The 13454-nt window shown below is 37.9% G+C and overlaps 1 protein-coding gene across 1 annotated transcript in view; it reads left to right on the top strand.

Annotated features, from left to right (window-relative positions):
* Positions 1-13454, top strand: part of LOC149246976 (Carbohydrate-binding-like fold) — a 312430-nt gene that overhangs the window by 267985 nt on the left and 30991 nt on the right. Inside the window, exons 22-23 of the mRNA XM_089458086.1 lie at positions 11534-11764; positions 12910-13001. Coding sequence (XP_089314212.1) covers positions 11534-11764; positions 12910-13001 — 323 coding nt within the window. The remainder of the gene's footprint in view (positions 1-11533; positions 11765-12909; positions 13002-13454) is intronic.

Raw genomic sequence — 13454 nt, 5'->3', positions numbered from 1 at the left:
AGGAGCAGGAGGAGGAGGAGTTGGAGGAGCAGGAGGAGGAGGTGACACCGCCTACCCGGGCTACCCGGGCTACCACTACCACCAGTAGAGGACGTGGTCTCCGTCCACCTCAGCCTCTTGTAGCTGCTACTACTAGTTCTTCAGCTTCTAGAGCACGTCAGACTCCACTGCCATTTCCACCACCACAGGCACCAGCTTCTACATCTAGAGGGAAAGAGAAAGCTGTGCCATATTCTCGCAAGAGGGGCAGAGGAAATCAATAGGATTAGACTTTCATTTTATTGTATATGACATTATGACATGATGAGATACATTATCATATTTTTTGTTGATATTTTGAGGCTGAGTTGGACTTGGGACTCAGGACTTACTATTCAGGACATGATTCAATGTTATGTGTGATTTTAGCGCTAGAAATGATATTGAACATCTTATATATTAGTTTTTTTATCATATTTATGTGTCAATGTATTTATTTTATGTTGTAGATGGTTTAGATATTAAAAAAATTGAAAAAAAATGAAAAAAAATGAATATTTTTGTGCCAAACGATTTTTTCCGATTTTTTCCCGATTTTTTCCCGATTTTAACGATTTTTCCGATTTTTTCCCGGCGCCGATTAAATCCCGATCGCGATGTGTGCAACATTGGTACGAACCAATGAGAAGAAGAGAGAGAAAGATGTGTGTTAATGGTGTGTCCAAATGAGGAAAAGGCCTCTCCTATTCATACATAACACTAAGGGTGAAGACACACATCCATTGGGCTTCATGAGCCTACATTTGACTGGGGCCGACCTTGAAAATTTGTACATAGAAGAAATATATTCATAATTCCATTGCTACTTCTCAAAATGAGATGATCTTCAGATCAATATTGCACCTCTCAGAAAGAGGAATCCAATAACAAAATCATCTCCATCATATGAGTTGTCCTAGGTGGAGTTTTGCCCTAGTTGCGAATTTTAACAATTTTTTAGTTCCTTATTTTACTTCCGCAACTTTTATGTGTGAAGAATGCATCAGTGAGTTATTTTATATTTTCCGTAAATAAATACTCTGTGTTCAGTTAGGAGAATAACTTCTAGTTGGTGCGTTCAAGGAAAATTTGACATGGTATCAGAGCGTTGTTTATCATCGAAAGCTCAGAGGCGAAAGGAAGAGAGGTCGTGCATATTCAAAAGGAGATATGAGCACAATAATTCCAGATCTGTGCAAGTCATGCCAGGGGTGCGAATTGCAGAGGCAAGGAATTCAATTTCCAGATCCAGTTTGGAGGAAAGGTGCGAATTGCCTGAGAGTAGAGTTTGTAGGCAGTGTGGTTGTCGGGAAGCAACTCCAATGAGTAGATTAGTGAGTTCGCAGAGTGGATCTAAGATCAAAAGATTTGCACCAAGCATTGCAGTTGCAGATCTGTGCATGGCAGGAAGAGAAAAGCATAAAGAGGAGATTTCTAGAATTTCTTAGAGGGTTTTGGGTTTCCATTTTCCAGGAGGAGACTGAAATTTCCAGTAGCAGAAGGTCATAGTAAACTTTCCAATTCAGCCAATGCGTGCTTCAGTAGGGGCAGTGACGTGCTAGATTCTAAAGGACTTCCGGAAGGTAGAGCAAGTTGCCTAGTGGAGTTGTGAAAATTCCTTGAAATTACAACAATTCAAATTTATTCTCTTAATTGATTAGCATTTTAATTATTTACGGCAATTAATGAATAAATTACATTGCGATTCTTCAGAAAATAAATATGTTGTGGAAGTGAAATCAGGAACTGAGAAATAGATGCACACACTTAAAAATCAACACAGTATTTTTGGACTAAAAAGTCCATGGGAAAACCCCGAAGGGAAAACCTGTGCAACAGATGAGGGTTTGTTTTATTATTATGCAACAAATTTGGAGAGTACAATAATCTGAATGCCCAACTGAAAATCCTCCTGCAAATATCTAGCCAAAATAATATGGAGAAAAGTTGTCCCTTCTGCAATTAATCCAGCCTCCACTAGCCTGCTCGAATCCCACACTGGCAAACTTGCTCTGCATGGAATTCTCACTGCCTCCCTCTACCCCGGAAAATGTTCGCTCTGCCTCCTGGATGATCTCCCGGTGTTTGGCAAGTGAAGCAATCCCTTTTCGACGAGTAGCACTGGGGTTTGTTGTTGCTTGCACTGGCTTCTGTGACACTCTCTCCGAATAATTAAGCCTCCTATTTCCTGCCATTCCGCCACTGGAGAAATGCTAGAAAATTCCCCGTACTCTTGAATTTTTTGTTGCTCCCTCTCTGATGTTCTCTCTCTAGCTCGAATTGCACCCTTGCTAAATAATTGTAACTTGGTAGCTTGATCTGCCTTAGCTAAATCACTCTCCCTCTTTCGTATTTCCTCATCCCATCGACTTGCTCTTGTAATATTTCACTGGAGCATCAATGACCAAGATCTAATCGTGTTAATTTTAGGTATGTTCTATGCTAGAGAAATTTATTTCAATTTTCACAATTAGCTCAATATCTTTTCCAGATTAGCGATCACATCAGCATTAAAGTAAACTGCAGATAAAACATAAATATAAATTGCAGAAGACAAGCCAAGACAAGAGGACACAAGATGTGGCGCTAGCCAGGGACAAACCCCAATGTGGGGAAACCCTTGATCAATTCTTCTTATATGTTCTTCAATAGTTCAACAAAGAGAGAGAGAGAGAGATAGTACATTTACAATATAAGTCAACACTTCGACTTTCAAGATAAGAGAATAGATCATCTCTACATGAGATTAGTTGAAGACATGCTTCTTCAACTAATTCTCCAAGGTGACTCCTTCACCTATCATTGTGCTGCGTCTCCTCCATATGTTGCACCTCATCGTGTAGCACCATGCTGCACTCATCATCACAGTGGTGGACCTAATGACCATGCTAGGCACTTCATGCTGCTGCTCCTGTCACTGTGCTTCTCAAATCACTGAGCTGCTCTCATCACGGATCTGCACTCAGTGCTGCACTCATCACTGATCTGCACTCAATGACTACTATGCCGCACTTAACTGTTGTCTCTAATACCATGCTGCATCTAACCATGCTGTCTAACATGTTGACCACGCAAGCAGTCACATCAAACTTTAGTCCTTATCCTTGTGCAACCCTTAACTCAATATGCTGCTGGTTATGGTCTGCGGCCTGGCCCAGCAGCAAGTAAGGTTATCTTACAATACCTAGCTATTACCCTTGAAGAACAGTGTCTACCAATCAGCGTTATTGCTGCACAGTATACCCAGAATAGATCTCAAATGTGTCACGCTGTCACCTACGACAATGTGACTTTAACGTTGATGAAATACTTTCTTTAGCTGCGGCATAAGACCACTTCTTCTTGCTGCGTCTTAGGTCTTTGTATGCTGCTGGTTAGGGCCTCTTCTATTGTGGCTAATAGAGCTGTATATAAGACCCCTTTCATGATGGAAAATAGGAGCTAGATGAGGGCTACCAATTAGGTCTCTAGATTGACAATGTAATACATCTTCCTTTCAGATCTCCTCACTGCTGCTAGGGCTTCATGACCTTCCACTAGACAACATATAAAACTCTTCTCAATACAGTGGCTAGAGTCTCCATTGTGACAACGGATTAGGATCTTTATGCACAACGGTTTAGGAGCTACTCAGACATCAGATCAAGGTTCTCTTTTGGTTTGTTTTGAGGGTTACTTGTGACAACAAATCATGACCTGCGGCTAGGGTATTTAGGACATCGTATGAGGGCTTATCCTTCAACTGTGTGTAGGGTTCTTTTCACTATGGCTAGGGCTCCCTCTAGTTCTCCTTAGATTTACGTTGAAGCTTCTTAGACTAGAGAGATTTTTCTTGACAACGTTGAGGGCTTATACTTTACTTCCTTCCTTGATTGCGGCTAGGGCATGTATACCTACGGCTAGGGCTCCTCCAAGATTCCTCCTTTAGGGCTGCGTAGAAGGCACCTTGACTCGCTGCGTAGAACCCTTTCTTCACTGCATTAAAATCTTGTCCATGGTAGCATTAGGATCTAAGGCAGTGTATCCTCTTTAGATTTCTCCTCCCACCAAAACAAGTGGAGAAGAAGAGATCACTAGGAGGATGTGTGTCTAAATGACTTTCAAGGCACCTCTATTTATGCTAAAACGTTGAGCACAATAGGGGTTTATTTGGTTGCTGGCTGACCTTGACGAATTGTCCCATAACACAATTAAATTCATATCTTCATGAATACTTATTGGAATCTGATGATCTTTAGATCAATCCTACACCTCTCGATGAGAGGGATCCAAGAAAAATATCAGCTGCCATTAATAAGATAACCCACATGGAGTTTGGCACTAGTTGCCAATTTCAACAAATCGTGATCAATGGCTAAGATCATCTTAGACTTGATCGAAGTCACTTTCTGGAAGTCTCTGGAGCATAAGTCGATCTCCTCAATTAATTCCCATTAATTAATCAATTTTCCTAAGTTAGAATTGAGCATTTTTAATTATTGATTACTTAATTGAGTGGTCTTTAGGTGTTTTCTCTTGAAAACTTTTTTGAATTTTGGAGATCTTGTGTTCCTCAGTCTCTTATACACAAATCGAGACTAGAACACTTGTTCGATGCTACCAAAAATGCTCCCATGTTAGTTTTTGATGGATATGGTAGCATCGAACGTGTGTTCTTGTCTCTAATTTGTTAGAGAGGACAGGGAACACAAGGAATCCAAAACCAAGAAAAGGTTTCGAGAGAAAACACTTATAAATCTCTCAATTAATTTAATTGATCATTAATTAAAAGTTCCTAAGTCTAACTTAGGAAAATTGATTAATTGATGGGTATTAATTGAAGAAATTGTCTTTTGCTCTAGAGACTTTGAGAAAGTGACTTAATGAAGTCTAAGATGATCTATGCCATCGATTATGATTAGATCTTGGTCGTTGAAGCTCTAATGAGAGATTATAGGAGCAAGTCAATGGCATGGAGATAGACACAGTTGTGAAACAAGGGAGCAAGGTAGTGCAAATTACCCAATGTGCAGTATTCAACAAGGGTAGAGTTCGAGCTAGGGAAGCATTAGTGAAAGGGTTTCAACAAAAGATGGAGAGAGGATTTCGAAAGGAGGTTTCCATAGAGACTTCCAGAATTAGAGAGATAGCCAAATTCATTTATAGGAAGGTCGTACTAGTTGGTATGAATTCTCCAGTACGCAAATTTGTGCAGCAGATCATTTTCTAGTTGCCAGGAATCAATTTTGGAAGCTAGAGCGAGCTTGTCTAGTGCGAGTGCAGGATCTCCAAAGGAGTACAAGATCAGTTAGCTCGAGAGCCAATGTGCAAAGCATAAAGGAGTGTGAATTATTGGAGGAGACTGAGTTGGGTTTGCAAAGGAAATAGTGAGTTTCCAAGTCGATATGCCAGTTGGAGTAGTGGAGAAAGTTTTCCGGAGGTTTGCAGTGTTTGGGAAGCATATTATTGTACTCTTTAATTTTGCTGAAAAATAATAAAATATGCCCTCATCTGCTGCACTGGTTTTCCCTTTAGGGTTTTTCTCGTGGACGTTTAGTCTAAAATAATTGTGTCAATTTTTATGTGTGTGCATCTATTTCTCAGTTCCTTATTTTACTTATGTAGCTTTTAGTTGTGAAGAATGCATGAGTGAGTTATTTGATATTTGTCGTAAACAAATAAATTGTATGCTGTTAGGAGAATAACTTCCAGTTGGTGTGTTCAAGGAAACTTTCACAAAGGATCAATACACTTGACCCAACCAATTAAATGACCTTGGCCTTTGTTAGACCATAGACTTGACCCTCAACAAAATAAAAAAAATTAGACTCTTTATTGGTGCAATAAATTCGACCATTAAGAAAATAATAGTGCAGCCCTTCTGCTATGCTTATGTACTCTTCAAATCAGCCACAAATAAATTCACTGACTCAAGCCAACAAAGTCAAAGGATGGGCCCCAACAATCGCAATAGACTCGACCCCTTAAATAAATTTGCCTCAATTAATGAGCCTGTTCTTCCTTGCAGATGGTAGGAGAAAATTTGTGCTAGGGTTTTTAGCTTTCAAAATTATCTTCAGTTTTCATAACTCAATCACCGGCTGCAGCAAAACTCGAATAAACCATTCATGCTGGCAAGAAGACCGACTCTGATACCATTGGAATATCCCCTTTTAATTTAATTAAAACTAATAGGGCATTTTCTTAAAAAAAAATTATACCATTCGTATTTATTCTAGAATACACCATAAAATTCACATGTTAGATATTGCCAGCAAATTAATTAAATTTGCAATATTAAACCCAAAAATGTTGCAACTCAAAAGTGCACATGAAAAATTGTAGCAAACTCAATAAAATTCAGCTTTATTATTTTAAATAGGGTTTTGAGAATCTGTTACAAACTCTAGCAAATATTCGAATGGCCGATGATAACTCCTCTCAAGTAGCTCCCAACCTTCCATTAAAACCACTAGAAATGAAGCCCAAATCAAAGATCTAGATGATCCCCATTTCCTACCCACAGATTTGCTCCTGATTTGCTCACGAACTAATGTTAATGAAACCCCATGAGATTTCAGAATGAAATCTCCACAATAGTGAGTTGGGGTTTTGTCCAACACACCAAGAAACTCAAAGGTTTTTTTTCCTATGGCTCGTTGAACCTGAAAACCAAGTTCTCAAAATTCCCAACAGAAAATATTCTAAATCCAAGGCATCCCAAATGAATTGTTTTTCCCCTCTTTTAAAGATTTGATGGATTCAACCTTCTAGAAGCACTTCAATTTTATTATTTTATTTTCATTCTAGAAGCTTCTCCCTTTTATTTTATTTAAGCGATTCTTTTTATTTCATTCTATTTAAGTCACTTTTAACCCCGGAAAATGATTAATTTGCCTCTATGATTCCTCCATCAGTTGAAAGTCCCTTTTCATCATCCCATCCTATAGATCCCTTCATCTTGGTTCCAATGACCTATTACACTAGGTGTTTCTCCAAATAATCTCTCAAAATAACACCCTTAGCATATTTAATTAAAATACCCTTGATAATAACTCCGTTTTACGCGAATCGTTGGAATGCAATGGAACCAATAATGAACTGTGGGGAACTAACTATGATGATGAAATATAGCAAGCAAACCCCATCAAACCCCCTAAAACTCCTCCAAAACCCCTCGGGCCCACCGATGACGTAATCTCGCTCTTGTAACCTCGCTGACACAAACCCTGGAATTCCACCCTAACCTTACCATAAGGGAAACCAAAAACAGGGATATTACAAATTAGTGAATTAGATGAATCTCAACCATCAATCTTAAGTGAGGTAACATCTAATCTCAACCATCACTCACTTTGGAGATTAGGGTTGTGGATTTGGTAATAACTCAAGCTTATAAAAGAAGGGCTAGTTCAAGGGAGAATACACAACATATAGGGGCACATAACAGTGAGAGATGCATCTCAATGGTGGGTGGAGAAGGGATTCTACTCAAGTGTGATGGGGTTGAGGTAAGTGCAAATGGGGAAGCAAGGAGATCTAGATCAACCAAGTCTAGGGCTTGATCGATTGGATTAGATCTAGATTATCGTGTGTACTTTCATCAATTTGGGCCATTTTCCCATTAAGGGAATCCAAGTAGGTTCTAATTAACGAAATGGAGAGTTGTTGATTGGGCAGAAATTTGTGTATGTGCATGCGCGAGATTGGTCATTTAATGTGCCTCTGCTGAATAATCTTTTGCTTATGTTAAGAACCCAACTATGCTTTTATTCAGTGGATCTGTGATAAATCTCCTAGGAATTGATTGCCATGTTGCTGGGTTTAGAAATTAACATAGAGTAGTTTCCATTTTAGTGGGAAATCCTAAGCAAAGACAGTTGGGTGTAGAGCTGACTTGTCTACTGGAAGCTATTGGGGTGAAGGTAGTTTTATTGACCTGAATTGATTTTAGCCGGCATGTGGGAATAGGGCTAGTTACTTGTAGAAGATACAATTATGTCAATGTATGAGAATAGGGTTGTGCTAGTTGACTTGTAGTAGAGAGTCTCACTCCAAAGAATAATAAAGGCTTCAAATGATAAGAAGTGGACCTTCAAAATAGTTAGAAGTAATGAGGATATTTGTAGAAAATCGTAGATAGTGGAGAATCCAAGGATAATGTACTTTGGCATCAAATACATAGGAATTTGTGTTTCTTTCCCTTCTAAGAAGTTTTAATATGGTGGATGGCCTATTGGATATGGAAAATATAGGAGGGTGATGTTTAGCATGCTCAAATAATTACTGGCTCTAAGAATCTAATGACATGGGAGCAAGAAAAGCATTGGAGCTTGTAAAAGTTGAGGTTTGTGGTCCAAAAAGAACACCATTATTATTAGGTGCAAGGTATTTATATTTCTTGTTGATAATTATTTGGAAAAGCATGGGTCTTGATTCTTAGGAATGAGATAGATGGATTAAATCCTATTGTGGAGTTGGTGGCATAGTTATAGGAAGAATATGGTAGGAAAATATGTGTTTTTGAGTTCTATCATGAAGATCAATTAGTTATATTTGTTTTTTTTGTAGGAAAGAAGCAATCCTGAGATAGAGAGGTAATGGCAAAAGGCAGAGTAATAGAGTTGTAGACATCATGAAGAAAATGTTGCTAGACGAGTTAGTTTTGGTAAAATATGGGCCTGAAGTGATGAATACAACATTATATTTGTTGAATAGGAGTCCTACCCATTTAAGTCACACGTGAGGAGTCTTGGACTAGTGTGAAACTAAGGGTAAACCATTTAAAAAAGTTGGGTTCGTTTGCTGATGATATGACCACATGTAGAAAATTGTTATATGTTGGGTGTGTTGTCTAAAGGAAAGAATACAAGTTTGTGTATCCTTTTAGAAATGAGGTTGTTGTGAGCAAGGAAGTTAGAATCAATGAAACTTCTGGTCAGAATTAGATTGATGATGACTGGGTTGAGGCTAACAAATCAGTGGGCATACAAGGAAGTGAAATGTACAAGTTTGAGTGGTTGTAGGGTTATGTTGTTTTGGTAGCACAAGTGGCAGTAGGGGTCCCACAATCTAGTGATGGAGGAGGTGGAAGGCTTGAAGATGTAAGTAGAGCTCACATTGTCTAGTGACGTAGGAGAAAGTGGAAGGTTTGTAGATGTAAACATAGAAGAGCTCACACAATCCAGTCATGGAAGAGAAGGTGGAAGGTTTGAAGGCATGAAGAAAGTTGAAATGCTAGTTGGGGAGATGGTTGAAGAGGCATTGGATGCATCAAAATTAGCCCTAGGGAGAGCAATACAATATGATTGGTGGATGGATGTAAAGAGACCACATGATCAGACACAGGTGGTTGCAAATCAACTTTAGGAGGTCGAGTATGTAGGTGTGAACGAGGCTTTTTATTTATTATCACAGGCTTTATGCTACATTAGCCATGTTGTTTATACATCATACAATCAGTTTTTTTGTTCATTTGGTGACAATTTCGAAATCTGCCTTTTGGAGTATATTTCAGAGTCATGCTACTGAGATCTTTTACGTGTTTGGTCTAGACTAGTTTGTGTTCCAAGGCAAATGATGATTTCCCACATAACCATTAAGGGAGGGTGTTAGAGTTCGCATATAACATATGGTCATTTAATAAAGTTGAATTCCTTGTTTCCATTGTGTGCTCATGATATTAGGGTGTTCACTCAGCATAGGAGGAACCTTCTCAATAAGGAAACTACCCACAAATGCCATATTTGTTTCATCATATCCTTTCTTTGGCCTAGAGTGGACTCGCGTACTAGAAGCAATGTCGTGACTGGCATGGCATGACATCGTTTTGTTGGGAGGCTACACAGATTCAACAACATAGCATGATAACACCCAAACAAATCTCATTACTTTTGTAATCCCACTAATGTTAGGTGTTGAAATTTCTAAGTCTGACACGTCGAAAATTCCTACTGCATTATTTGGTTTATTTCACCTACTTGTTTATTCCATTAACAAGTTATTTATACATATAAATACTGAAAATAAACACAAATGCAGCCTTAACTCATATACAAATCATCAACTGAAATACTAGACAAACACAGAAGGGACACCGTTATTTTTGGACAATTGTCCCCAAAAAAACCCAATGTGGGAAAACCGGTGCAGTAGTTCTGAAGGTTTTATTATTATGCAGATTTCTTGAGTACAACTAGGGTTCCAAACTGGCTCACCCAACAAAGATTTTTACACCGCAGTAATACCTCTTCTCGGAGACAGATATTCAGCAAGTCTGCGCCACGAAAATTCTTCCGGTGCTTCTCCAAGGCTCTGCATCAGCCTTGCTAGCCTCAACATAGCTCTAGAACCCTTTGCGTCAGCCTTTTGCCTCTCTGCTTCAGCTCTCTGGCCTTCTGCGTCACCCACGCAGGCCCCTCAGCCTCTGCGCAGTCTCTAGCTACCTCTGTGTCAGCCTCTTTGGTCACTGCGCTGACGCTCAAGCACTATCTTTGCCTCTCTACTATGTACTAACTGCAATAGATCACTTGTTCGAATTTTCTTAGCAAACCCCACTCCAGAAAATTGAACTGACTCATCAATCTTGGTGTGTCTCCAACTGACCCTTAAACCTCTTCTTATACTTTTTCTGTTGAGTCTTCAACGACCGAGATTAAGTCTGTAATCAACGGCTAAGATTAGATTTGGCTTGATCCATGTCATTTAGAACATTCTCACCCAGTTTTATATTAATACACATTAATATTTTAATTTTCCTAAGTTTAGACTCAGGAACTCCATTAAAAATATTAATTATTTTAATATCTCTCTAAGCGGGTGGAATTTCCCCTAACCATTTCAGGGCCTTGGAGATTGCCTTGGAGATCTCATGTGCTTTAGCCTCTCCACCAATTTTCATGGCTAGAGCACATCCGATGCTACCACAAATCAACATTAGGGGTTAATAATTGACATTATTAATAATTTCTTGTCATTTCAGTTTTTGAAACTGAGAAGTAAGGAAACTTTAAATGATTAAGTGGATTCTTCCACGTAATGCTTTATTTTTAAGATGCTGTACAATTGTTTGTGCTAAACGGCGTAATAGATCATATCTTACACTTTTCTTTATCCTAATATTCTAGAGTGACTTTCCATTCACTTGAGATATTTTTGATTCCTCAATTTTCTTGTAGACGATAATGCTTTTGATAGATATTGGTTAATTATCTTAAAGCTCAGTGATTATGAGTTATTAGCAATACTGTTGTTGCATAAATTACAGGTGTAGTTTATTTGAAAGAAACATATGTCTTTTGTATAGATCTGTCTTATTTATTCTGCTTTCCCTGCAAGACCTCACTCTTATGGTGAGAAGTCTGAAGTTCTTTGATACAATATAATATTAGAACATACAGTTCCTTGTATTCTAGCACATTATAATTTCCTTGGCAAAATTTAATGCTAGGTTCTATCTCAATCTCTACTGTTTCTATTGGTATAGAAGATCTTATACAGAGACCTATTTCAAAATCGTTCTTGTGCTTCCTTTCAGATGGGATATCATTTAAAAGCTCTTGAGGAATATTCATTCTCTTGCCAGAAGCTCAGCCAAATTGTTGTTCATATTCATGCGGGAGAAGGAGCTGAAAAGTCTTTACCATCTGTTCTTTTATCACTTAGTGGTGAGGATGGTTATAGAAACAATGCTATAACTATTCCTGGCGAAGCATTCAATTTTGACAATCTGTTTCCTGGAATTTTCTACCTTCGTCCACTCATAAAGGTATCTGTAAGGGTGCACAATTTAATTAAAAGTTTATTAATTCTTTTTCCTAGATGTTTATTTTGTGCATTCTTGCTCAATGCTCATATTTTATTAATTGATTTAAGATGTGTAGAAAAGCATCTGCAAGTAATGATTACAAAATGAGACCTTAAAGAATTATCTACCAAAGTTGATTGATCAGAGAAGGGATATTGATTTCGAGGAATACTGTATCAATGATATATTCCTTTTTTTATATTCAACTAATTTTAATGTATTCTGAAGGAAAGGTTCTTGAAGTAAAGTTTTTACAATTCACTGCATTTATTTAGTCTCGATTTGTTTATGTGAAGTTGAGAGGCATCTATAGTTGTTTTATTGTATCCTTTCTTCTGTGTATTCGATGAAACCCATTTAACAGTCAGATGCATATGGTCTGTATTATAATGCATTTATAGCCTGTCGGTTGCTAATCACTAATACTTGTGTATCTTAATGCCCTATGTCCCATGAAACACATTATGTTATTTGACTTTAGAGCATGTTCTGTGTATTGTACTTTTAAACATTTTTTGTTTTTTGTGTATGCAACGATGTCATCAGAACCGTCTGGTTCAAACCATTTCCCCCCTAAACTGGCCTGGACTAGTGTACTGAATTGGTTTGTTCAGGAATAACTGATCTGATCAGCCGGTTCATGGACCAAACTCTCCACCCCACAAAAAGGGACAGACCCCTCTACCATCTACTCAATCATTTTCATCTTATGTCATGTCTCGTCGACTACCTTTTGAAATTGTATTTAGCTTGTAATGTTTAATGTTAAATGTTGACATTGAAAGTTAGAAGTAAGACTGATATTTTGGAATTTTCTAACTTGAAGTATATAAAAAAGTTGAAAGGTATACTTCTTTTGCATTTTCAATTACTTTGCCTCTCTGTTAAAACTTTTTCCTGTAGGAAGAAGGGAAACTGCTGATATCTATAGGTTTTGTGACAAGTAACAAGTATTCCAAACATATTAAATTTGAGATTGGTTGATGATCCATTTCTTTTGTTTTAACTATTCAGCAGTTACAGTCATCACAATATTCGTGAACATGAGTTCTAGCTAAACATTCTATGCATGTGCACTAATATGTTCTTGTTCTTGGGCAAGACAGGAATATTCATTTTTACCATCAGCACAGGCGATAGAACTAGAATCTGGAGAAGTTAAAGAAGTGACATTTGTTGCTCATCGCGTTGCTTACAGGTGTGGAAACTATTGCTTATTGTGTTTCTTAGAGGTCTGGAAACACATGTTGAATATTTATAGAACTAATTACTATTTCTAGCTATCCGAGGAGAGGAATGCTTTTCTGAGTTATGCTGTTTCAAATGTTACATGTTTCTTACTCTTAAAAGTTAATATCCATAATGGAGAAATAAATTCCCCATGGTTTGCAATTCATATGGCCATGTTGCTTGCATTACTGTATTAGGCAATGTTATCAGAACCGAACTGATGATCCAACTGACAAACCTTGTGGACCGGGAGCCAATCAGAACCGGTAAAAAATCTGGACCAAAAAACTGGTTGACCAAAAACACATAAAATATTCAAATTTTAAAGAAACACACACACACACACACACACACACACATATATCCATCCATATGAATCCAAACCATTTATACACAAATAAGAAAAAATTCTCATTTATAT

Source organism: Pinus tabuliformis, chromosome 7, assembly GCF_031772625.1.
Source record: "Pinus tabuliformis cultivar Carrire ecotype Pingquan chromosome 7, CPIR1, whole genome shotgun sequence".
NCBI classification, from domain to species: domain Eukaryota; kingdom Viridiplantae; phylum Streptophyta; class Pinopsida; order Pinales; family Pinaceae; genus Pinus; species Pinus tabuliformis.
The sequence above is the reverse complement of the archived record's forward strand: the minus strand, read 5'-3'. Positions and strand labels throughout refer to the sequence as shown.